A 26,003-nucleotide genomic window follows, 5' to 3' on the forward strand; every position below is an offset into this window, starting at 1 on the left:
AGCCAGCTTGACTATACCCCTTCTGCCAACGTGAAGTGTGAATGTTTCCTGCACTGAACCGAAACCGCTCACCAGAAGGAGTGAGGCTCTGAGCCAATACAAAGGGAGGAGGAGGAAACAGCTCCCCCTCCCCCCCACGATTAGGTGCTGCGTGCAGCTTTACCCTCGCCCGGGTCCTGATAGCTCCTATCTCTGCTGAGCCATGCATCCACCCTTCTCCTGGAGCCACAGGCCATTTGGCTTTCCCTCTGCCTACGACTCAGTTCTCATGCTGCCTCTACCCCGCAGCGTCTCTAGAAACCCGGTTCACTTTGCTCCTGGTAAAACCTCCCTGCCTAATCCCATCCTTGTCCATGACCCACTGTTCCCAAATTGGCGAGAATCAATTTTGTGCAACACAAACCCGGCCATGTCTGTTAGCTTAGCATCCTTCCCTGGGCCTGCGCTCTTCCTCCGGGTGCCCGTGTTGTCCCTCCCTGATTCTTCCAGCCCGTGGCTCCCATGGAAGCCTTTGGCTGAGCTTGCCTTGGGGGAAGGGTCACTGTGTATGAGGCTACTGTCCCACAAAGGCACCCACTACACCCCCAAGCATCGACCCAAGGGATGCCCTAGTCCTGCGTCAGGATCCTGGCAGAGACTCAACAACTGACCGTACATGTTTGTGGGACTAATTGATTCTGGGCTTCCAGCACGGTGAGGCCGAACAAAAGGGGGCCGGTCGTGCCTGGCACTACGCGCAGGGTCCCGCTCTATTGCGGGCGGGGAGCTGAGCTACAGCACCGGGACTTCGGGGTCAGTAGGCAGGGGCGGGGAAGCCGCGGCCGCGCCCTCCTGGCCACTCCCCGGCCGGCGGTGGGTGGCGCGCACTCGCATATGTCCTCCGCGCCACCACGGTCCCCCACCCCGCGGGCCCCCAAGATGAAGAAGGACGAGTCTTTCTTGGGCAAGTTGGGCGGCACACTGGCAAGGAAGAAGAAGACCAGGGAGGGTGAGTGTGCCCCCGCGTCCCTTTGGCGCCAGCCGGGTGCTAGCGGTGTCCCCCATGTGTCCGCTCCTTGCCCGCCTCGGCAGCGCCAATGAGCCCTCCTGTAGCGCTCGCGACCTTTGGGACAGGCCGGTCCCTGTCCCTACAACCTTTGCGGTGCTGGCCCGGTGCCCAGGACGAGCGTCCTGCTCTGGACACAGGCCTAGCAAGCTACGGTTCCTGTGCCCATCCTTGTCGTGTGACACTCTCGTCACAGTGATTGGACACATGCTGGTGGAGAGGACAAGCTGCTGACTGCGTGATGCCTGCAAGCATGGCTCAGTCCCTAAGCTGCGAGTCAGAGAAAGGGCACAGGACACATAGGCCAGGAGCCTGGGAAGCCTAGAACCATTGCCGGGGATGGGGGATGGGGCGGGGGGCGAGGGGCGGGAAGAAGGTCATGCCCCCTGCGCAGGAAAGTAATTTTTAAAAGACTTTTGCTTTTTAAACTTTTAAAAAACAAAACTGCAAGGGATGTAACTTCTGTGCCCTGGTCAGTGCCTTAAGGTACCGCAGTTCCCAGTCCTCCCCTTGCAGAAACATTCCGAATTTTCTATTGTTTTGACCTGGAGGCTCTTGCCCTAGGGCTGAGATTCCCGAAGCTCACCGGGAATGGGAGGGGCTTGCTGAGAAAGGGCAGGTAGAAAGAAGCTTCAGAGACAGACTTCCTGGGGATCATCTGCTAGGGACCACGTAGTTAGGATGTGCTGAGGGTTTCCTCCAGCCAATGGAGCCAGACTGACTCCTAGAAAGCCTGCCTGGGCCTCCAGGGACAAGCCCTGCCTAGGAAGTGCCCGAAGGACAGGGGTGATGTATTTACTCTTAAAGGAGCTTCCAGGCCCTAAATTATAGGCAGACTCATTCTAGCCTTTCAAGGTATCTTGAAAGGGAGGGCATGTGGGGAAATGCAGAGCTTGTCTGGAAGTGTGGTACTACCTACACTTTGATACTGTGGCCCCCACACCCTGTCCAGACTTGCCTTCCCAGGTCTTTGACCCTAGAATGCCCTTTACCAAACTAGATTGTCCAGTTCCCCGAGGGCAGGCAGGCCTGGTCTTCTTCCTTAGGATTTATCCTGGGGTTTCTTTCTAAGCAAATGGGCTCCCCCCTTCTCAAGTCTTTCGTTCATAGCAGAACCTAAAGGTTGGCCTGCATCTCCATCAGGTCTCCTAAATGAGACTTAAGTTGTTGTCTCTCTTGGTCACCCATTGCTGTCCTTGTGATCCTGCCTAGAAATCCATTTTCTTAGGACAGTGTTAGGACAGTGGCAGACCTGAGTTCTGTCCATCACTTGGTTTGGTTTTTGTTTCTGAGCTGGCATTTTGCAGTGTCACTAAGTCTGGATTCAAGTGATCCTCCTGCCTCAGCCTCACCTGTATCAGGAACTGCAGGTGTGTGCCACCCTTTTGTGGCTTACCATCTATGTGAATCTCATGTGGTTTGATCACATCAAGGCCTTGGAAAGTAGAGGAGAGGCTGAGTCTTTCAGGGTCCTGGGAATGGATGCCATAATGTAGAAGCCTATGGGAAATCCCATGATCCTAAGCTGTAATTGTCAGAGGGCCCGGGGATGGGGATGGCGATGTTGGGGATAAAACCTAAGGAAGAAAATCTTTCATAGAAAAGCATGTGTAAGAGTATGAATGGTTAGAGCTGCTGTGTGTTTCATATGTGTGCACACACATGTACAGGTTTGAAGTCAATGCTGGGTGTCTTCCTCAGTTTCTCACTATTATCTATGTATCTATCATCTATGTATCTACCATCTATGTGTCTACCTATGTATCTATGTATGTATGTATCTATCACCTATGTATGTATGTATGTACGTATGTATCTATTATCTGTCATCTATGTATCTCATCTATCTTTCTGTGTGCTGGTATTGAAAGTGTGTACTTCTACACTGGGTTCCTTCTTGGTTTTGGAGGCAGAGTCACTCACTGAACCTGGAGCACTTTGACTGGGATCAGTAAGCCCTGGGGCCCTCTGTCCCCATGTCCTCTGACGTGAGATTACAGGCGAACAACACCCGGATTTTGACTGTTTTTAAAAATCGCCAGTGCTGGGGATGAAACTCTGGTCCTCATGCAAGGCAACCGAGCTGCCTCCCTCTCCTGTTATGGCCTTTCTGGGACAGTACTTAGACTATTGGAACATGAGGGCCGCACCAGTGAGGTAATGAGCTGGCCTCATTTTCCAATTGTAAGTGCTTCTCTGCTTTGCTTTTTGAGATCTTGGGTGTCCAGAAGATGGACGGCTGACCTAGCCCAGTTTAAATGCACCTGGAACCCCAAGCAACACCTCCCCCTGCCTGCTGCTTCTGTTGATATTGCCATCCCGTGAGTTAGCTTGGCCCTCTGCCTCGGGTCTCAAGGCTGGAGTACCTGTCACCCCCTATAACCAGAAAGCCACAAACCCTAATTGGTCTCTGAGGCAGGAATGGAGGGAAGGCTTAGCCTTGCAAGGAAGGGCTGAGTAGCTTCCTTGGGGTTCTCTAGGGAACGGAGGGGCTAATGTGAACACTGCGTAATGAGGCCTTGAATAATTGAGCACTGAGCGCTGCCAGTATTTCTGCAGACCTTGTTGCCTTGGCAACTGGCCCTCCTGACTGCTCTTGGCCTTGACTTTGGGCCATGGGAGCTTATGCACCGATGCCTACTAGGGAATGACCACTGGGAGGGCATGGGGCTTCCCAGCCTGCCAGTCGGAACACTTTGTTAGAAAGTCCAGGGTGGACTCTGGACATTTCCTGAGCTGAGGACACTGGAATGGGGGAGGGGATGGCTGGTGAAATTCAAGGTTTGGGGTCATATGGGCATTCGACCCCACCCTGCCTTGCAGAGTGGCAGAGAGGGGAGGGACCAACTGGGACAAATGCTTTGTCCCTTCCAGGAGGTGGGGGTAGGATGTGGGGTGAGCTAGGATACCCAGCACAGGAAGTGTCTAAGAATGAATAGGGCGTGATTCAGCCCAGCGGAGACTTTATGGTGTCACGGGGTGGCCTGGTCAGAAAAGGGAAGTATGACTAACTGTGCACATTGGAAAACGGATGGGACCGCCTACAACACTCAGGCCTCCCTATGGGGAGTCCGCCTCCTGGCCTGAGAGGTCAAGAGCTAGCTTAACTTCTGGAGGTCAGGGTGGGTGTGTGTGTGGGGGGGGGGGTGAGGGTTGGTGCTGAGGGTTGATGCCCCATATAGGGGCATCTTTCATCTATCTGTTCTATCAATTGTGTATGTATGCATACATGCATGTATGTATGTATGTATGGTCTATGTATCTACTCTATCAATTGTCTGTCTATCTATCTATCTATCTATCTATCTATCCATCTATCTATCTATTTATCTATGCATCTATGCATCTATCTATCTATCTATCTATCTATCTATCTATCTATCTATCTAATATCTGCATGTACTTTTGTTACCTAGCAAAATGGAGTGAAGACTGGAGTTTGCCCTCCCTACCTCAATTCTTCCAGGGAGTGTGGAACTTCATTTTAGTTATAAGAAGTTTTTTGTCTCAAAGCCCATAGCTGACGGTAGGGCTGCTCTCACAGTAGGGCTGCTCTCACAGTAGGGCTGCTCTCACAGTAGGGCTGCTCTCACAGTAGGGCTGCTCTCACAGTGTATAATGAAGGATTTCTGCTGCACTGCTTGTCTAGCCCTCCCTTCTCCAAGGCCCCAAAACTTAACAGACACTGTAGCTGTCTTCAGACACACCAGAAGAGGGCATCAGATCCCATTACAGATGGTTGTGAGCCACTATGTGGTTGCTGGGAATTGAACTCAGGACCCCTGGAAAAGCAGTCAGTGCTCTTAACTGTGGAGCCATCTCTCCAGCCCTGTTTTTGGCTTTTTGAGACAGGGTTTCACTGTGTAGTCTTGGCCATCCTGGAACTCACTCTGCAGATCAGTTTGACCTCAAACTCACAAGAGATCCGACTGCCTCTGCCTCCCGAGTACTGGGAGCCACCCCTGCCTGGCAACTCGTGAATTTTTTTTTTTTTTTTTTTAAATTTTTAACAATCTCCACAGCTTTGCCTTTTCTAGAATCGTGAATTGGAATCCCAGTGCTTAACGTGAGACTTTTCATATTGGCTTCCTTCACTCACTGTCCAGCTAAGCTTCCTCCCTGTGTCTATGGGCCACTATGCCTGGCTCATGCAGTGTTGGGAGGCCAACCCTGGGCCTGGTGTATGTATGCTAGGTGAGTGCTCTACCCACTGAGCTACATCCCCAGCCTTAAACATCTGAAATTTACTCAGTGATGTGAAAGAAAATAGAATTCAACCAACCTGTCAGATGTCCCAGAGGGTCCTAGTAGGAAAGGGGGAGGGGAAGCGAGTGTCCCCTGAGATGGAGACCCTAGGGGAAGTGTTACTCCTATACCTGAGGGCATCAAGAAACAGGTGGCAGACAGCTGGTTGTGTACTGGGGACCTCAGGAGCCAACCTGGCTCAGGTCCCATACTCAGGACCGCAAGGCCTGGTTGGGGGAGGGGTGAGTAGATGTGGGGACTGAGCCTCTTGGGGATACACAGCTAGATTTGAGGGGCTGAGGTTCCAGCTGGAGCTAGTGACCTGTTGTAATAATGTACTGTGATAAAACATTGACCAAAAATAACTTGAGGGAAGAAAGAGTTTGTTTGACGTCTACTTTATGGTGGTTTGAATACGCTTGAGCCATGGGAAGTGGTACTATCCGGTGTGGCCTTGTTGGAGGAAGTGCGTCACTGTGTAGGCGGGTTTTGGGGGCTCCTACTGTTCAAGCTCCACCCAGTGTGGAAGAGACCCTCCTCCTGGCTGCCTACAAAAGAGCCCCTTGCTGCTGTCTTTGGATCAAGATGTAGATAGAACGCCTGGCTCTTCTACCACCTTGCCTGCCTGGACCCTGCCAAGCTTCCCACTAGAATGATAATGGACTGAACCTCTGAAGCTGTAAGCCAGCCCCAACTAAATGTTTGCATTTGTAAGAGTTGGCCATGCTGTCTCTTCACAGCACAGAAACCCTAACTAAGACACACTTCCAGGTCACAATTCATATCTAGAGAAGTCAGGGCAGGAAGTGAAGAGGGAGCCACAGAGGAAGGCAGCTTATTGGCTCACTTGCTAGCTCATAGAGGCTGGGCCTGCCTCCCCCAGTGGCACAAGACCTTCTGAATCAATCATCAATCCAGACTTCTCACAGACAGGGTCACTAGGTCAACCTGCTCAAGGCAGTTCTTCAATTAAGGTTCCCTCTTCCCAGGTGTGCCAAGGTTGACACTGAAACTTAACCAGGACATGTCTTCGGTTGAGAATAAAAGACCGTTGTAATTAGGCAGAGGATGGGGGAGAGTGCCTGCAGAAGACCCCTCAACAAGGCCCTTTTGGGGAAACACAGGGGGTGCCTTGTGTCTGGACTGTGGTTTGGCATGTGGGGCCACGGTCAGCCACAGAGAGAGATCCTGGGGGGTACAGCAAGAATGATCTATTTTGGTGACATTCATTAGAGAGGCCTTGAAGGCCACAGTTTGGAAGCCAGCTGATGTGGATGGAGGAGGAGGAGTCTGTTTCAGCACTGTAGCTTCAGTGGGGTGGAGAGAGAGGAGGGAGCAGGTGGATGCCAGCAGGTAAGGAATGGAGGCATGTGCGCTGTGGTTTCCAGAGTGTTCTGGTAGAAAAAGGGACAGGGAGCTGCGAGGCCCTAGAGACCTAGCCAACAAAGAGAAGCCGCTCCACAGAGCCTTGCTCCAAACCCAGACCTGGTACTGAGGATGGAGTCAGGGCTGTGCCATGCTAAGCCCTTGTGGTACCACAGACCTGAGTCCCAGTCCTTCTCTTCCCTGGCGATCATTAAGGAGGCCATCTTGCTGGGGAGGAGGCAGCTCCTGGTTCCTGAAGGAAGGTCCAGTTAGGTTCACCAGGTATGTGGACCTCATACCATGTGGCTCTCAGTCCTCAAGCACTTCAACTGTCCCTTTTCTGAGCTGAGGTCCCCAGTACACAGCCAGAGCTATCTGTCACCTGTTTGCCTGATGCTCTCAGGTCCAGGAGCACTGCTCTCCCTGGGGCTTGGGCATCTCCCAAGAGGACATGAGGGGGTCTTTCATGGGGACTGTGTGTGGCTTCATCAAGTTTCTTGTCCTCGTTTTTCTGATCATAACATCACACCCAGGCATCTCTTCAAGTGTCCTGGTACATTCTATGGTCCCCGGGGAGCATGTTGATCTGTAGTGGTTGCTTTTCTTGGCAGCCTCCTGAGATTTCAAGAAACCAGGCTTCCGTAGAAAAAAAGGTGCCTCTAGACCCTGAGAACTTCCCCTGTTTCAGTCTCTACCTCTGTGAGCCAGGCCTTTTCTTCTATTCTAACGCCATGATTCTGATGCCTCGAGGTCATGGTTTCCCTAGAAAGATCCAGTCAACCAGTCATCCAACCCAGTGAGCCTTAGTTAGAGGCACCCTGCTTTGAATTCCCATCTCACCTCTCTGGAATTAGTATTTACTGAACACTCCGAAGCTGCTCCCCACGATGCTCTCATCCAGTCCTCAGAATAATTAACGGGTGTTTAGGCAGTGTAATGGGTCAACACCTGCAGCGGGCTGGTTCTAAAGTGCTCCTTTGATTCCGCCCCGCCGTGGCTGACCGAGGTCAACTCCATGCACCTAGCTATTTTCTTCTTGGCAAATACATGATTCATCACAGAAAAAAAAAAAAAAGAAAAAGAAAAAAAAAAAAAAAGCACTCGAAGAAAACGTTTTCTTCTCTTTGCATTGGCTGCGTGTTTCACTTTTTAGGAAAGTAAACGCCTAATGAGTGCGTTTGGGCTGGAAAACATCCCAGTCTTATGAAGTGGAATATAAACTCAGCTTGGCTTAATGGTGTTAATCCTGTCTATGCAAATGGCTGTTGGGGTAAGAGAGTGCAGACATGAGCAATCCATTGCAGGCGTCTGCATCATTAATTCTTAGTAACACTGTACTCAAAAGAGGGGCTTCTGCTTAGAAGTAAATACAGATTGAGCAAGAGTCTGCATCTCGAGCCCACTGTGTCAGCCGTGTGCCACCAGCCCTGGCCAAGCGTGACTGTGCTGTGAGGAATCCACACTCCATGCTGTGGGAGCTCGCCTTCATTCTTACCGGGTGGGGGCGGGACGGCAGGGCCCATGGAGGTAGATGAGTCCTGCAGAGTTGGCAGAGGTAGAATCACTGCCCTGCTGAGTTGGTTCTAGTTGGTTTGTAGAGGTGCAGCTGTGGGGGTACATATTTTACAGCCTGGCTGCAGGGATCTGTGACTTCATCTCTACCAGACTCTGTATCTGCCACCCTGAACACTGCAGCCTCTTCCTTAGGATTTGAGGAAAGGGCCAAAAGAGCCTTGTCCGCATGGGGTGGCTGCTAAGAGGTGTTATTTACTGATGAATGCTGGTAAGTGGTGCTTTGGTTTGCTGGTAGAGCAAGGGGTCAGGTAGATTTCCGCTTGGGAGCAAACTTGGCTAGATAACAGAATTCTGAGGGTGTGTCGGAACCTACGAGAAAAGGGGGCTGGAAACCCAGGGTCTCCCTATTTATGTGAGTGGAATTTCTGGAAGAGAAACCTTCCTGGGCTCAGATTTTTCAGTTAGCCCTGGCTGCCCTGTCCTTCAGTGCTTCACCCGGCTGCAGGTGGCTGGATGCTGAGTTGCCAAAAGCTCTGCCTCAAGGAGTGCCGGGACCCTAATTCTATTTTAGTAGCATTTCTGTTGCTCTGGTAAACACCCTGGCAAACACAACACAAGGATCCATTCTAGGTCACAATTAAGTTACAGCCTTCATTGTTGGGAGTCAAAGCAAGGACTTCAGCCAGTTAAGTGCAAAGGGGGAATGCAGGCTTAGTCCTCAGCTTTCTCTTGTTAATGGCTCCAACCAGGGAGTAATGGTACTGCCCACTTTCAGGCTTCAGGCTGGGTCTTTCCACCTCAATTAAGGCAACCGAGACAATCCCCTGCCGCCATGGTTCTCAGCCTTCCTAATGCTGCAACCCTTTAATAAAGTTAGTCCTCATGGTGTGTGACCACTAAGTATAAAACTATTTTTGTTGCTACCTCATAGCTGTAATTTTGCTACTGTTATGAACCGCGATGTAAATGTCTGTGTTTTCCCAGTGGTCTTAGAGGACCAATCCCTGTGGAAGGGGTCGAGACCCACAGGTTGAGAACCACCATTCTACAGGCCTAGCGTGATGGCTCAGTGGTTAAGAGCATAGGCTGCTCTGGAAGAGGACTGGGTTTGGTTCTCAGTGCCTTCGTGGCAGCTCATAACCATCGGTAACACCAGTTCCAGAGGATCTGACACCCTCTTCTGACATCCATGAGTACCAGCACACTTACAAACATGCAGCACCCCTTGCCCCCACCCCAAAAGACAGTCCCCTACAGACACACCCACAGGCCAATGTCATCTAGAGAATCCCCCACTGATACTCTAACCAGGCAATTTAGAGTGTGTCAAATTGACAATGAACCCTAAACACATTGCCCCCCAGCCATTGTGAAGCACTCTCTTGGAAGCCCTGGCTCTGTGCCTGTGGTTTGTGCCACAAGCAGCAGATACCGGAACCCTGTGCTGGGCACCAAGACTTGAGGCCAGTGCCGGGAAAGCTGGAGGACTTTGCTCCAGTCTGCCATTCCACTGGGTGTCAGAGGGCCAGACAACCAGAGGGCCAGGGAGCCTGAGCAGACGCAGGGTTATTTCTTAGGCTTATGTGTTGGTTGTGGAACACAGGGGTCCTCAGGCTCAGGTCTCCTGAAATACTGACCTTGGCTTGTTATTTGAACTCTTCCTTGCTGGCTGACTAGCACGAATCCTTCATATGGGTTTCCCCAGGCAGCACCACCTTGGGAGTTTATTCTTTAAAGTATCACTCTTTAGAAAAGTTATGTCTTTTCACACTTCTTCTCAAAAACTTACAAATCCCAAGAATCTAGGCTTTAATATCTAGTTAGTGAAAAGTTAAAGAGGCCACAAGGATTTTTATATCTCCTAGGGCTTGGGTGCATCATAGGCTTAAGTCTAGAGGCTTTTGGAAGCAGCTGTCTGGCTGGCTCAGCAACCCAGAGCTGCTGGCTCGGTTGCCAAGGCTCAAGTTACTGCAGGGAGCTGGAACCCCCAGGCCTAAACTTTAAATGTACAAGTGGAGTGGCCTCCAGCACAGCCCTTGTGGTAACTGTTTTAGTATCAATGGGGCTTGAGAGGCATCTTGCCCAAAGCTTAATTTGTACGTTCTTTCTCTTCCTCTTCTTCAACATTGTCTTTCAAAGTAAAGATTATAGATGTTCATATTCAAAGTGTGTGTGTGTGCATCTGTGTATTTGTGTGTATTTATGTACGTGTGTATGTATGTGTGTGTATGCATGTGTATGTATGTATTATGTATGTATGTATATGTGTATGTGTGTGTATGTGTGTATGTATGTGTGTATGTATGTGTATTATGTGTGTGTATGTGTGTATGTATGTGTGTGTATGTATGTATGTGTGTATGTATGTGTGTATATGTATGTGTGTGTATGTGTGTATGTATGTATGTATGTATGTATGTATGTATGTATGTGTATGTATGTTTTAGTTTTATTTCTGTCACTGTGATAAAAATACCATGACTAGAAACAACTCAAAAGTTTATTTGGCTTGTAATTATAGAAAGTTCCTAATTATGTGGCAGCCAGGATACCAGGTCACATCCCATTCACAGTCAAGAGCAGAGAGAGAATGAATACATACTTAGTGTTCAGCTCAGTTTCTCTAGTCTCATACAGTCCAGGGCCCAACCCTAGGGCATGTTGCCACTCACAGTGGACTGTGTCTCCTTACGTCAGCCATTACAAACCACAGTCACAATGTGCATGTATATATTTGTGTATCTATGCATACATGTATAAATGCATACATGTGTGTGTGCTTATTTTTGTTTGTTTATTAATTAATTCATTTATTTATTGAGACAGGGTTTTTCTCTGTAGCCTTGACTGTCCTGCAACTCACTCTGTAGACCAGGCTGGCCTTGAACTCACAGAGATCCACTGCCTCTGTCTCTCCAGTGCTCTGATAAAAGGCATGTACCACTACCATCCGACTTGTGTTTATTTTTGATAGAAGACTACCTAAACCATGAGAGAAACAGCACATGAATTAAAAACAAAGCAAGCCAGAACAGAAGCTGTGGAGAGCCAACAGAAGGCGGCTACCATCCTTGCAGCCATCTTGAGCCATATACCCTGACAAAAGACTTGATTACAATAGCCTATAACAGCTGAGCACACTCTGATAACATCTTGCTTTAGATACCCAGGATTTTTCCCTTGGGTGTATGAGACTTAAAGGTGTGTGACTTAAGGGTGTGACTTAGAGATCAGATTTAGAGACAAGACCTAAGGGCATGACTTAAAGGCGTGACCTTAAAGATGTGGTTTAGAAGTGAGACATAAAAGTCGAGAGGCAGACAGAAAAAATTATTATTAGTAGAAATTAGGCATTGAGGAAGAAGACACTTGGACTAGAGAACTCGGAAGAAGAATTATTAGTTATTAGGAACTTGGCACTTGGAGGAAGAACAGAATTAGGCATTAGACATTAGGCACTTAGCACTTGGAAGAAGTAACTTGGAACTTGGAGGCACTAGGGACTAGAAACTAGGGACTAGGAACTAGAGACTAGGGACTAGGGACTAGGGACTAGGAACTCAAGACTTGGGACTTGGACTAGGAAGAGAGACTGAAGAATAAACAGGATTGAATCACACTCTGTCTGGTCTCCATTCCTTGAGTCCATCCTCACTCTCTCTCTTGCTGAACCCCGACCTGCAGACTGGAGCAGCCTGGGGCAGTGCAGGCTCTAACAATTTAGTCCCCAAGGCTTTTGGCAGTGCGGGTTCCAACATTGATAGAGCGGTCCTTGACATTTTTGGCCCCCAAGCGTGGGGCAGAGTGGTCCTCAACAAGAAGCCAAATGGGTGGTCACAGTGACAGGGCCACTGAGACTCTGGGTTCCCTGACATTCATGGTCCATGCTCACCTCATGCATGGTGCCTTGGGTTATTCTACATGGCTGGAGAGTGACACCATATAGTGATTTCTGTCTTATGGGAGAGCAGAGTCTGGGTGAGGTGAGGGTCTCTTGTCTCACCTCAGCTGGAGGCATGGCCAGCTGGGAATGTACCCTCTCCTTTACTTGCTCTGGCCCTGGCATTTGAGTGACACTTTGCCCCAGAGTCAGAGAGATGCTGCAGAGGAGACTGACTGCATTCTGTGCTGATACAGAGGACTGGACCCTTGTGGTCTCATTCTGTTCTGGGCTGCTGCCTAAGAGGGCCTTGTTCAGTCCTGCAGGCCCCACAGTTTTCCTTGTCTTAGAGCCCTGACTGTCCTGCCCTCTCACCAGAGCTTTCTGTCTGTTATTTTTATGTCACACCTTCTGCTGCATGGGACACTATATGGGACATCCTAACAATGTCCGCCTTTGTGAGGGGTTGGCTTGAGACCTGTCTTCCCACTAGCGGAGGTTCTGGGTCAGCTGGGTCACTAGGAGACCATGATGGGAAATACTCATTGGTCATTTCTATTTATCAAGCCCAAGCCTGGTTTCTGAGAAATCTCAGGAGGCTGCCAAGAAAAGCAACCACTACAGATCAACATGCTCCCCGGGGACCATAGAATGTACCAGGACACTTGAAGAAATGCCTGGGTGTGATGTTATGATCAGAAAAACGAAGACAAGAAACTTGATGAAGCCACACACAGTCCCCATGAAAGACCCCCTCATGTCCTCTTGGGAGATGCCCAAGCCCCAGGGAGAGCAGTGCTCCTGGACCTGAGAGCATCAGGCAAACAGGTAACAGATAGCTCTGGCTGTGTACTGGAGACCTCAGCTCAGAAAAGGGACAGTTGAAGTGCTTGAGGACTGGTCCACCTAACTGGACCTTCCTTCATGAACCAGGAGCTGCCTCCTCCCCAGCAAGATGGCCTCCTTAATAATCGCCAGGGAAGAAAAGGGCTGGGACTCAGGTCTGTGGTACCACAAGGGCTTAGCATGGCACAGCCCTGACTCCATCCTCAGTACCAGGTCTGGGTTTGGAGCAAGGCTCTGTGGAGCGGCTTCTCTTTGTTGGCTAGGTCTCTAGAGCAGGCCCACAAGGTTCTTGTTGGAGGAGAGTGAGAGGTGGCAACCAGAGAGAGGGCTGTGGAGGGAGCCCAGGAGCTGAATGAGGAAGTCAGAACCTGGAGTACCTAGTGGTGTCCCATGCCTGCCCGTATCCTGTCCCGTAACTCCTGATCCATCCCCCACCCCCAGCCTGTAAGGCTTCAGCTCTGTAGACAGGCTATGTTTAGTCTTCTGACGTCCAGAACTCCAGGTTTGCAGGTCTGTGTGGTTTTACATCTCTGATCATTTCTCAACACAGACATTGGATACCAGTGACTGCTGACAGACTGTTGGGTGGACCCAGAGATGAGAGCCGGGGAATAAGTCAACCTCAACCATGGCCTCCTGCAGAGGGCGAGGGAGTCTATGTGTTCCTACAGGCTTGTGGATTTTAACACAAGGCCTTTTGGGGAGAGAGGATGTCACATGAGTCACACAGGTGCCAACATCTTTCTGTTAGCATTTCACCTTTAGTCAGCCAAGTGCCACCCCTCCCCATCCAACAGAGAAGAGATGCCAGGAGAGAGGAAAGGCTGAACTGCTGGTCCTTGGAGGGAAGCCACCAAGATACAATGGGACCACCCAGCATGGTGATTCAGGCAGCTGCTTTCCTATGGCAAGGACTGAGTGCGAGGACTGAGAACAGGAGCTGGGTGCCAGGGCTCATCTCTGCCTTCTCCTTCCCTGGATAACCTGCTCCAGGCATGCGTACGCTTCCACAGAGACAAGGCGGGAAGATGTACCTCTCTTGGGGACATGAGGACGTTCTTCAACTTCCTGAGTGACTGTTTGAAAGCCCTTTGCCAGGGGGGAGACAGTGTTGTCCTGAAATGTATGCAGGAGACTTGTTATTAGTATAATGAGATTTTAATGATTTGAAATTTTGTTGGAGCAGCACACATGGAATTTTAATCTTATTTTATGCAGCTGCTGGTGGTTTTGTTTTATTTGTTTGCCTGAGCCTCATTGTGAGGATGCATGTCTACAGTTATTATTTAGTTTGCCCTCACAGAGACCTGCTTTTATGCTACTCTTAATGTTCATGTTGAGAGACTCTTGGGAGGAAAAGAAATTATATATATATATGTGTGTGTGTATATGTATATAAATTATATACATATTAAATATATTTATGTTATATATAAAACATACATAAAATTATATATGGTCTGGTTTGACCAGAACTGGGATGTGAGGATTTCAATGTCTGTTCCTTATTCAAAATTGCCACAGAGTAGAAACAACCCCAGGGCCATTACCTGATAACAGGAAGCAAAATGTGGTATAATCGCAGAATGGAATAGTCTACAGCAGTGAAAAGGGAGGAGATATTGGTATGGGCTACAACATAGATGACTCTGGAAGATGCTAAGAATCTGTTCACAAAAGGATGAATATTGTGTGATGAAAAATATCCAGAGTAGCTAAAATGATAGGTCCTGAAGGTAGACAAGGGGTCGCTAGAGGCTGGGGGTTGGAGGCCGAGTGCTAATGGGTGCTTCCAGGGTGAGGAGAATGTTTTTAAGTTGACAGTGTGATGGCTACACACTCTGAATATTCTGAAAGTCACTGACTCGGGCCTTTTAAATAGAATTATAAAGAGTGTGAATTCTGTCACTATGGAACTAGTAAACCACAGAGCTCTACAAAGACATGAAGGTCTGGTTTGCCAGCGTCTTCCCTCAGCTGTGTGTGTGTGTGTGTGTGTGTGTGTGCGCGCGTGTGCATGTAAGCACATGTGTACAGAGGTCAGAGGTTAACCTCAGTTGGTGTCCCTCAGGTGCTGTACACTTTGTTTGTTTGTTTGTTTGTTTTGAGACAGGGTCTCTCTGGAATCCACTGATTGCACTAAGCAAGCTCCCTGGATCCTCCTGTCTCCACTCCACCCCCATCCCATCCCCAGGCTGGTGGGTGTTTCACACCGGCTGGAGTCTAGGCTTGACACTGGGAGTGGATTATAATATTCACTTAGTGTGTGGCTTTAAGCAGATGTGATCTTCTGGCTGGGGTCTCAGAACAGGGAAACCCCAGACATGACGTGGTTCTTTGACCCTGTGTTGGTGCTCAGAAACTGTAGGTCCAGTGCTCAATCTAATGCAGACACTGACTGTCATCTCTTTCCCTGATGGCCTCTCTCTCTTTTGAACTTATGATTGAGCACAGGACATTTTGCATTCAAGGCAAACACCAGACCATGAACTGGGTCCCCACCCAAGGACCTAATTTCTTTCTTTTTTTCTCTCCTCTTTTCTAAAAATAATGAGTCTCAGAAAAAATCTTGTTCCAATCATATATTTATCTAGGTCTGTCTGCCTAAGTATAAAATGGCCAAGTGCAGTGATACTTACCTTTAATTCCAGCATTCAGAAGGCAGCAAGCTGGTCCTGGAAGCTTCCCTCAGGCCAGAGGAAGGTGTGGACTATCCCCCAGCTGCAGTGGTTACAGGTCTTGCCCAAGAGACAGATAGGAGTCACAATGAATATGGAATTAGCCTCAGGAGAGGCTGACCAGAGAGGAAGACAGAGGCACTTTGTCTTTGCTGGATAGGGTATCCAATTCTCTGAGGAATAAACTGGAAAAGCCTGCCTCTTTGTGGGTAGAACAAGGTAGAATGGCCTTCCTGGGTGGGTTTTCCAGCTCTCTTGATTCTCCGGAAATTTAATTTTTTTTAAATTAAAATTTAATTTTTATGTGTATGGGTGTTTTGTCTATATGTCTGTCTCTGTGTGTGTGCAGTGCCTATGGAGGCCACAAGAGGGCGCAGGATCCTCTGAGACCGAAGTCACAAACAGCTGTGAGCTGCCAACTGGGTGCCAGTCTTATGGAAGAACAGCCATTGCTCTTAGCTATGGAGCTATCTCTCCAGCCGCTGCTGTGGGATTTTTTTTTCTATGTGGGGGAGGGGTGTGGGGCAATGGAGCCTTTCTTGGTTTTGGTGACCTCAACCCAGAGAGCTAGGTGCCGGATAACGATGGTCACTAAAGATGCTCCAACCCAGTGGTGTCCTGATTTGTCTGATACAAAACAAAACAAAACAAAACAAAACAAAACAAAACAAAACAAAACAAAACAAAAACCCAGCAGGGTTAAAGAGTGATCAATGATCAGAGTGAGATTTATTAAAGTAAGGAGACTCCAGGAGTAGGAGAGGCTCCCAGGGAGGAATGCTGAGGGACTGACCGGACCATGGCTTTTAAGGGCTTGCAGCAAGGATCGGACTGTGCATTGTCTTTGGGTCATCTTTATCGAGATTGGTCATTGTGGAGCACATCACAGGCTGAGTGAGTGAGGAGTCCACGGGTCCTGCACATGCTCTCTGAGACCAGGAGACTGGTGCTCCCACTGGGGATGGAGTCACATGTGACTAACTCATTGTCATGATCTCCCACTGGCCCTTGGCCTTCACTTCCTGTGGGATGCTAACTCCTGTCTAAATATGAGTCTGGCTATTTGAAATTTTCAGAGAACCAATGATGTGTTTAAGGGGTCTTGGGAATCTTAAGCACCCCCACTTCTACCTCCACCCCACCCCTCCCCCTCCCCCTCCCCACTGTCTGCTCTGGAGCTCAGCTGTCAGGCTAGCCCTCTGGTTAGCCCTCTGGTTAGCCCTCTGGTTAGCCCTCTGGCTAGCCCTCTGGTCCAAGGACTTTGCTTCTTTCTTTAGCTTGAAATGAATCTCATTTTACAGACAGGGAAACTGAGACCATGAGAGAGTCAAGAAGCCTGGTCTCTTGTTGAATGATCCCGCAGAGTCTTGTCCCCATGGGAGACTTCTGTGAGGTGTTGGGGGTGACAGTGAAGGACAAGCAACCATGACCTCAGCCAGCATGGGCACTCAGTCGGAGCCCAAGTTTAACCTCGGCTGATAAACTGGCTGTTGCTCTACACTTTTGAGGGGTGGCTGAGAATTGAATGGGGGCTTCACACAGGCCAACTAAGCACCAGGACACTGCAGTGTGTGCCCACCCCACAGGCTCTACTTTTTAACAGGAGTATTTACCCACCGAATGCCGGTGGTGAAGGCCACACGGGGTGAGCATGTCGATGGGAGATATTGGATTCCTCTAGCAGTAAGGTGCCCTTTGAGGCCGTGTTCCCGCACTGCCAACCCTGTTTACTGGTTATTATTTTCCTTGGGTTGGAGTGATCTAATTTTAAATACCATTTCAGAGCACATTGTGGGGAGCCCAAGGGGCCCACAACAGCCCTAGAGAAGGAACTGGAAATCAAACTCAAAGTGGCACCTTGTATCTGTGACTGGAGACAGGAGGCAACCTGGGAGGTAGCTCACCAGGGGCCGTGCACAATGCAGAAGGAATGATAGGTGGTGGTATTGTTGGTTTTCCTACACTAGGGATTATGCATGAGGCTCTAATGCAAGTTAGGTGAGCATTGCACCATTGAGCTGGCTGCCTCACGCACTTTATTTTGAGATAGGATCTCACCTCATTCAAGGTAGCCCAGGCTGTTCTTCAATGTCCCCATCCTCTGCCTCAGCCTCCTGTATGCTGGGATCACAGGTATGTGCATGCCTCCTGAGCTGAGGGAATAGAGAAAACAGTCAAGAAGTTTGCCTTTCCACTTGTCCCACCAAGAACCCATTGGACCTTTGGGGTTCTATTTCATTGTCTGCTTTGACTTCTGGGTTACACACAAGGCCCCAGGAACCTGCCTGCTTCTAGACTCCCTGTCCCTTGCTGTCTGTAGTTATCCGTGTGGGGACGGACAGTGGATCTCGCTGAACTTGCCTCTGGCCATGGTGGGGCTAATCAAGAGATGGTCTCCAGGCTGCGCCTTGTCCTGCCTTCTTGAGTTTATGCTGCTATAGCTATTGGCCTGTGTCTTTGAGCTCAGGTTCTTTTCTTTATTCTTAGACTTTATCTACAGCTGGGGTCTTCTGTAAAGGGTGCAGTCTTCAAAAGGCATGCTGGCTCTGTTGCGGCCACTGAACTGTGCTGTAGCAACCATAGATGGTGTGGAAACAGATGAATCTGGCTCTGTTTCAATAAAGCTTTATTGACAAACACCAGTTGAGAGCCAGCTGCCCTGAAGTATCATTGGCTGAGTCTTGGTCTGTGCCATAGTTTTGATGCCATAGATCAGAGGCTCTAGTTAGTCCCCTCTCCTTTTCTGTATGTGTGTGTCTGTGTGTGTGTATCTGTGTGTTTGTATTTGTCTCTCTGTGTGAGCCTGTGTGTATCTCTCTCTCTCTCTCTCTCTCTCTCTCTCTCTCTCTGGTGTGTGTGTGTGTTTATAATACACCTACCTGTATGTGGTCAGAGATCAATTTCAATCTTCTCTACTGCTTTCCACAGTATTAATTAATTAACTAATTAATGTTTAAACGAATAAGCATATTGCCTGCATGTATATCTTTGCAACACACGTGTGCCTTTTGCTTGTGGATGTCAGAAAAAAAGCATCTGATTCCCTGGGACTGAAGTTACAGGTGCTGGGAGGCAAAGCTGTCTCCTCTGGAAGATCAGTTCATGTTCTCAACTCCTGGCCATCTCTCCAGCCTTCCACTTATGTTTCGAGACAGTCTTTCACTGAATCTGGACCTGGGTATTTAGGCTGGGCTGATCGACCACTGAATCCCCAAGATCTGCCCGTCTCCTCCCCCCAGAGATGAGGCTGTATGTATGAGCCAGCACCCACTTTTCATGCGGATACTGGAGATCTGAACTCTGTAATCATGACAGCAAGCCTTTTATCATCTGAGCATCCTCCCAGAGCATGGGTACTTTCTTGAGTACCATTGTCTTGAGTAATTCCAAGGCTTCTGTGCGAGTCACCTGCCTGCTACAATCATGGAAAGCATGATCCTTGGTTAGAAGTTCAAACTGTGCAGGGCATGTAAACAGGAGGACCTGAGTTCGAATTTCCACTGCCCATGTAAAAGCCAGGTACCACTGTGGCACTTAATACTTGGATCCACTTCCCAGCCACCTCTATTCTGCTTACCTAGTATTTAAAAATAAGTTCCGATAGCTCTATCTCCCTTCCTGTTCTCTGAGGCCTCAAGTATTCCAGCCTGTGGAATGTGGCTCAGTGATCAGGTGGAGTGCTCAGCCTCACTCCACCTCCCTTGCCTGTGGTGTGTCCTTATTTGTTGAGTTTTGAGACAGCCTCACCACATAGCCCAGGCTGGCCTTGAACTCACAACCCTCTCACCTCTGCCTCTGAGTGGCTAGGGTCAGAGGCTTTCCCTCTGACATTATCTCTTTTCATTCCTTTGCCAACTGTTTCAGCACAGCAGAAATGCCTGGTTTCAAAGTGTGTGGTTCTATTATGAGAAAATTAAACACATTTAAGAACAAATTAAATTAGAGGATTCATGATCATTAGCTAAGTCAATTATTTATTTATTTATTTTTTTAAAGTAATGAGCCAGGCAGGGTACAACGTGCAGTGGCATGCTCAATAAATATTTGTTGGTGGCAGCGGTCGTCACATGAGCCTATCAAGTTGCACAGGAGGGAATTATTTGCCTCTGAAACTAATGGAATAGCTGAGGGGCAGTAACGGCCTCTAAAAATACCCTTTGTGTTTATAAAGACTCCAAAGACAGAGCACTCCGTGCTGGATCTTGGCCAGGGGAGAAGTCTGGGGACAGCTGGCACACGGAGCCCATGTGTCATCTAAGAGGCTTTGTGACCTTGGTTCGAGCTGTCCTTGCAGCCCTGGGGCATTTGTCAGTACTGTGAGCAGACTTAGGCCTGCAATGGGCCTCCCTTGGCCACTCTGGGAGGGAGCTGGCAGACAAGACCGGTGCTCGGGAAGGAGGAGGTAGTTAAAACTGTGTGATAGTTCAGGTGCGGGGCAGAGCTGTTCAGAATCAACACCTGCCTGGTGTAGGAGGGAGGCCAGAGGCCAGAGAGCCTGGGGTTGGGGCTTGAGAGCTCCAAGACCATAGGTTTAGATTCTAGGGAGTCACAGTGTGTCAGACTTGTGGTGTGAGGTAGGATCCAGAATGGTGACCCTTCTAGCCAGCCTCCCTGGGCAGGTACTTTGCTTGAAGCTTTGACAGGCCATCTCCCCATTTCAGTTGCCCCCTTGTCTAGGATAATTCTTGGTTATATAGTGAGGTTAAGGCCACTATCTTTCCAGCTAACTGGGATCTTGAAAATAATAAGTTTAGCCAATCCCAGTGAAGGGGATGGAGGCTGAGGACCATCACAAGTCAAAGCCAGCCCGCACTACACAGCTAGTTCTAAGCAGTCTGGTCTGCACAGTGAGAACCTGTCTCAGAAATCCAACAGCAACCACAGAACCAGCCTGGGGGTTTGCACATACCTATAATTCCAGCTCTCGGGAGGCAGAGACAGGAGAACTGGAGAAAGTTTGAGGCCAGCCTTGTCTATGTAGTGATTTCCAAGTCTGTCTGGACTAGGAATCGAGACTTTGTCTCAAGAACCCACTGATATACAGGCTGGACAGATGTCTCAGAGGTTAAAAGCATGCGTTGTTCTCACAGAGGACCTGGGTTCAGTTTCCAGCACCCATGTTGGGTGGCTCACAGCCTCCTCTACTTTCAGTTCCAGAGGGATCAATGTGGGTGCAGATACTCATGAATACACACCCCTCCCCCACATACACATAATTAAAAATAAAACAAGTTTTTAAAACAGTGTTTCTCAACCTTTGGGGTTGCCACTCCTTTGACAAACTTCTATCCCCCCAAATATTTATATTATAATCTATAACAATAGAAAAAAACCCACATTATGAAGTAGCAATGAAAATAACTTTATAGTTGGGCGTCACCACTACACCACGAGGAACTGTAGTAAAGGGTCGCAGCATTAGGAAGGTTGAGAACCACTGCTTTAAAATAAATCCACAAGAAAAATAACAATAATTAGAAGAACAACCAGATATTATTAGCTCTGCATTAGCACCCAGCACTTCTATCTGGTTTGAAGAGTGGGGTTCACCCCATCCCCCTTCTGCGGTGACCATAGCCCAGCCATTCAGAGAATCCTTCCTGTCTGCTCGAGCTGCTGCCGTTGCCTGAAGTCTGTCCTTTATGACACGCTTTCCCGTGTCTCACGGTGTCCTCCTGTGTACCTCTGCCTCTGTCACGATGTTCCCTCTGTGTGTGTCTGTTGGCTGAGACAAACAACAGTCTCCTTTTAAATCTGCTTGTCACCTCATCTTGAGCCTATCTTCAAATGCCTTATTTTCGAAAGAGTAGATTCTCAGGTCCCAAGTGGACATGACTTTCAATGGGCATTGACTCAACACACAGTGACCAGGACCCTGTGAGTGACTAAATCAAATCATCTCCAACTCTAGTGTGGCCAGGATGGCCCTAAACTCACTATACAGCCAAGAGTGACCTCAAACTCCTGCTCCTCTCTGCTCCGTGATGGGTTGACAGGCATGTATTTTCACGCCCCTCCTGCTTTATTATCGGTTTTCTTGTTATTATTTCCCAGAGGCGAGGGGATGGTGGGAAAAAGAGATAGTCAAAACAGCTGCTTATAATTATCTGGGTTCTGCACCCAGTGGTTTGTATCAGATCTTGAGCTCCAAGGGGAGGAAGCGGGGATTTACCCTTGCATGAGGAGGACTGAGAGGCCCTGTTTGTGTCTACAGTACCCAACCCCAGACTCTGTTGGGTTCTGTTAACTTCCCTCTGCTGTGTTGTTTTGTGTGATATGATTTCAGCCGTGAGATAAATAACCATTTTTCTGACATACACGCTGTTCAAATGAAGACCGTCCATCGCCAGCCTCGGGGATCTGAACGAGCTGGCACAGCACCCAGGTATGCCCTTAGTGATGCAGAGATAATCCTGGCCCTGACATGAGGGTGTTCCCTGTGGAGGGCTGAGTGCCATGCACTGTGTGTGGATGGCCTCAGCTTAAGACTTCGTGAACAGCTTCCTCTCAGAAGTCTCCTGAACTTCCGAGAGGTTGTTTGACAGGCGCAGACTGCGTGTCATTAAACACGGGCGAGACCTGCTATCACGAGACCTGCCATCACGCGGCTTTAAATAACGCTTGACATCCTGCCCGTGGCTTGCATGCTGAGCAGAGGAAAGGGTAGATGTGACGTCTCATGACACACTTTCCTCCTTCCTAGCCTTCCTCTGCTTGTCCCGTTGGAAGCTCTGTTCTTCCCTGGGTCATAGAGGCGGGAAGAATGGTCAGAGATACATGGAGCTCGGTGGTAGGATTTCCTGGCTGAGTGTCATGGAAGTATCATTTACCTCAATATCAGGCTGAGAGGAACTAATTTCCTTCCCCTTCCTTCCTTCCTTCCTTCCTTCCTTCCTTCCTTCCTTCCTTCCTCCCTCCCTCCCTCCCTCCCTCCCTCCCTTCCTTCCTTCCTTCCTTTATTTCTTCCTTCGTCCTCCTTTTTTCTCCCTTCCTTCCCCTCCCTATTTCACTTGAAACCCAGGCTGGATTTGAACTTGAGACCCTCCCGCCTCCTTCCTGAGTGCTGGGAACACAGGCATGTACCATGGTTCCCTGCAGAATGATTTCAACAGGTGACCCTTGAAACAGCCAGGCAGGATAAACTAGGGCTGAGCTGGAATGTGCGTGTGTGTGTGTGTGTGTGTGTGTGTGTGTGCGCGTGCGTGCGTGCGTGTGTGTGTGTGTGTGTGTGTGTGTGTATGCTCTCAGGATGCTGTGTGTTTCTAGGACGATACCACACACACAGTGTATCTGTGAAGCAGATACTTATGAGGCTCTGGGTTTGAGTTGGCAGATCAATGTATAACCCGGCTTCACGTGTGCTGTTAAAAGCCATCTTAGTGCATTGAGACTGTTGAGAGCCTGGAGTTGGGTACACACCTGTGATCACATTGCTGGGGAGGTGGGGGGGCAGAAGGATAGAAAGTTCAAGGTCATCCTTGTCTATATGTCGAATTCAAGCTTGGTTCAACAGGAGACATAACAGGAATCTTCAAAAAAACCAACTCTGCCTCTGTCTCTGTCTCCCCCTCTCTCTTTCTGTTGGTTTGTTATCACAGAGACCCCAGATCCCAGTTGTCATTGAGGCTCCCTAAGGCTTCTGTGAGGCTCCCTAAGGCTTCTCCATCAGACCACTGCTGGCCTGTGTTTGGGAGCCCTGGCCACTGCACCAGGTCTGTTATGACCAGCGGTCACCAACCCAAAGCACAACATGTTCAAAGAACACGGCACTAAATGGACAGTGACATGGGTACTTTCTCAGAAGTAAAGGCTGAAAGCAAGGAGCCAGAGGGTGTCCATCTGACTATAGTGGGGTGCTTGTACCCCAGGAACTTAAACTTCCTGCTTCACTCAGCTTGTTCCCAACTGAAAGACTCAGTACTGTGAGCATGCTTCATTCAGCCTTATGGATTTTTTTTTTCTTTTAGTGAGTGGGTTTGTAAACTCAAAACTCACAGAACAATTTGGACAACATTTGGCTAGTTTGTTTGGAATTGCAGGAGACAGACAGCCACCGCACAGACAGATGGCCACACGTAGCCCTGTGCCTCTGTTACTGCAGGGAGGTGTGTGGGGATCTCTTACCACACCATGCAGCTCTCTGGAGACACCACCAGGGTGTCCTCCAGGTCACTGTATAACTAGAGAGCATCAGAGCTGAGGGTCGAGGTTCAGCCCGCGAGACCACCCCATTTCCACTTCAAGTACAAGCGCAGGCTGTAGCTTGTGGCGGGCTGCTGGAAAGTGGGATTTCTATACCCTCCTTGGTTTGCTTCATTTGTGGAACCCTGGGAAACAGTTCTCTTTGTTTATTAAGATGAGGATGAACAGTGGGATGAAGAGAACCATGCTGACTGACTGAACACAGAAGCATCCTTTCTTCTGGAGTTCAGACAGGCCATTGTCCCAGCATGAAGGTGTATCTTGTCAACCAAGGAGCCCTCCCAAGCTGCCCTAGGTCAGGGATTTTACAGAGGCAACACACGAAGATGGGACAGATGAGGACCTCAGGCCCCAGTTCCTTTCCTTTCAAGAAAACAAGGGGAACTGGTGTTTCCAAGCTTCTCATGTTGTCCTAGTCTTTCTAGGACCAGGAACCTCCACAAGTTGCCTCCTTAGAACAACAATAACAACAAGAACAACAAAATGCTCCCGTCACTTGAGGAAACCTGAGGGTTTAGAAACTTGGGTCAGGCACCGAGGTGCAGACTATACATTAAGGCAAAAGGTGTTTTATCACGGCATCAGGGCCCAGCCAGTCCTCCAGGTTCCACGGTGCCTGCTCTTAACCTTGATCCTGTACAGGCTAAGGACACCGTAAACATCCCCCCCACACGCCTGCACTTCTCCTCTGGATGCTGTTAATGTTCTCATTACATCACCAAAACTCCTGACAGGCTAAGGCAGGAGTGGTTTATGTGGGCTTGTGGTACAGAGGGATTTTTGTCCACGGATGAGGGAGATTGCAATTGCTACCTTGTACATCTTGGAGGACCCTCCCTCCTGACCTTGGTCTGCATTGGTGCTGCTTAGGACTGCCTGTCCCAAAGCTGGGGGATGCTGACCTCCCTGAGGGGTGGTTCTCCCTCTCCTTGCTGAACCTACCTGGGCTGTAGAGCATCTGTGGAGCATCTGAGGAGCACTGATAGCCCACTATATAGGCTGACAGGCCAGGAAGACCCCGCAGCTGTCATAGTGGTCATCATGGCGTCAGAGTGCAGCGCTCCTTGGCATCTGAGGAGACCCTGTGTGAACAGCTCCTGCTCTTCCAGTGGGATGAAGGTACAGCGCGTGTGCCACAGGCAGCATGCGGTCACGTGTGATGTCATTGAAGTTCTGTTGTATGGCACTTGGGTCATTAGTGTACAGTGTGCCTGCTGATCAGGGACAGCTGACGGTGAACTTCTGGGGGGACACAGCAACCTTGTCTAGTCTGTGTTTGTCTAGCATCCTTTGGTGGCTTTGAGAGATCATGTGGAATAATGGAGCCACGATGTCTAGGTGTTTCTCTTAAGTATGGTCCTCGGTCTGAAGCTGCCCACCAGGGTAGGGATTACACAGGGCTATAGTTATACCTACAAGCAATAGCAGCTGGCCATCTTCTGAGATGCTAGGCATTATATGAGTTCATCGGTCACAGACCACCTGAGAGGTGCTCGGTGGCTACCATCGTCGCTCCGCGGTTAGCTGTGGAGTAGCAGGGAGGGCTCAGAGCCCAGGCAGAGTGCTCTGCGACTGCAGAAAAGCGGATATATTGCAGGCAAAGACCATAGAGCTCTACTGTGGCTTCCTCTTCTCTGCTTCCAGAACCTTCTTTTGCAAAAGACAAAAGCAGAAGCAAGAAGTCAGGACTGCTGGTACATACCAGTAATCCCAGGCTGAGGCAGGGGGATTAGGAGTTTCAGGCCATTCAGAGTTCATATAGAGATCTGTCCCCACAAAGGCAAAACACATGGCTTAAACTGCTGCTCAGATTTTGATTTCTGTTGTCGTGGTAACAAGTGACAGGCGCTCAGCACCCTCGTGTTTGGTCTTCTGTGTACTTGACAACCAGGAGATGCTTGCTGCCTGGCCCTCCGTGCCTGTGTCATGTCACCTACCACTGGGGCTCAGAGAGCTCTCCCCGAGATAGGGCAGACCTCGGCCCTTCCCCAGCCTCCAACCCAGAGCCCAGGAGATACTCAGAGTTGGGAATCTCCTGTTCACTTTCTTATAGAGTTTGGTGAGTCTCAAGCCACCCCCGTGGGTGTGGTTGGCCTTCTCTATTCTCAGTCCCACTGGGGCTCATGGGGCTGGTGGGTGGAATTGCCACTGTGGTTCTGATGTTGCACATCATGTGGCCAGTGGTGATATCTTGTCAAACAGCCCTGACCTCTGTGGCTTCCTCAGG

The 26,003-nt window shown here is 49.3% G+C and overlaps 1 protein-coding gene across 2 annotated transcripts in view; it reads left to right on the forward strand.

Moving 5' to 3' along the window:
- Positions 1–753: 753 nt before the first annotated feature.
- Positions 754–26,003, forward strand: part of Parvb (parvin beta) — a 79,985-nt gene continuing 54,735 nt past the window's right edge. The window contains exon 1 of one of the 2 annotated variants that reach the window (XM_034516186.3): positions 754–988. In XM_034516186.3, coding sequence (XP_034372077.1) covers positions 874–988 — 115 coding nt within the window. In that variant the 5' untranslated portion in view covers positions 754–873. Of the gene's footprint in view, positions 989–25,677; positions 25,836–26,003 lie in introns of those variants that run through there. The other variant, XM_076911776.1, reaches the window with a different exon arrangement.

Source organism: Arvicanthis niloticus, chromosome 13 (genome assembly GCF_011762505.2).
Source record: "Arvicanthis niloticus isolate mArvNil1 chromosome 13, mArvNil1.pat.X, whole genome shotgun sequence".
In the NCBI taxonomy this organism is placed as follows: Eukaryota; Metazoa; Chordata; class Mammalia; order Rodentia; family Muridae; genus Arvicanthis; species Arvicanthis niloticus.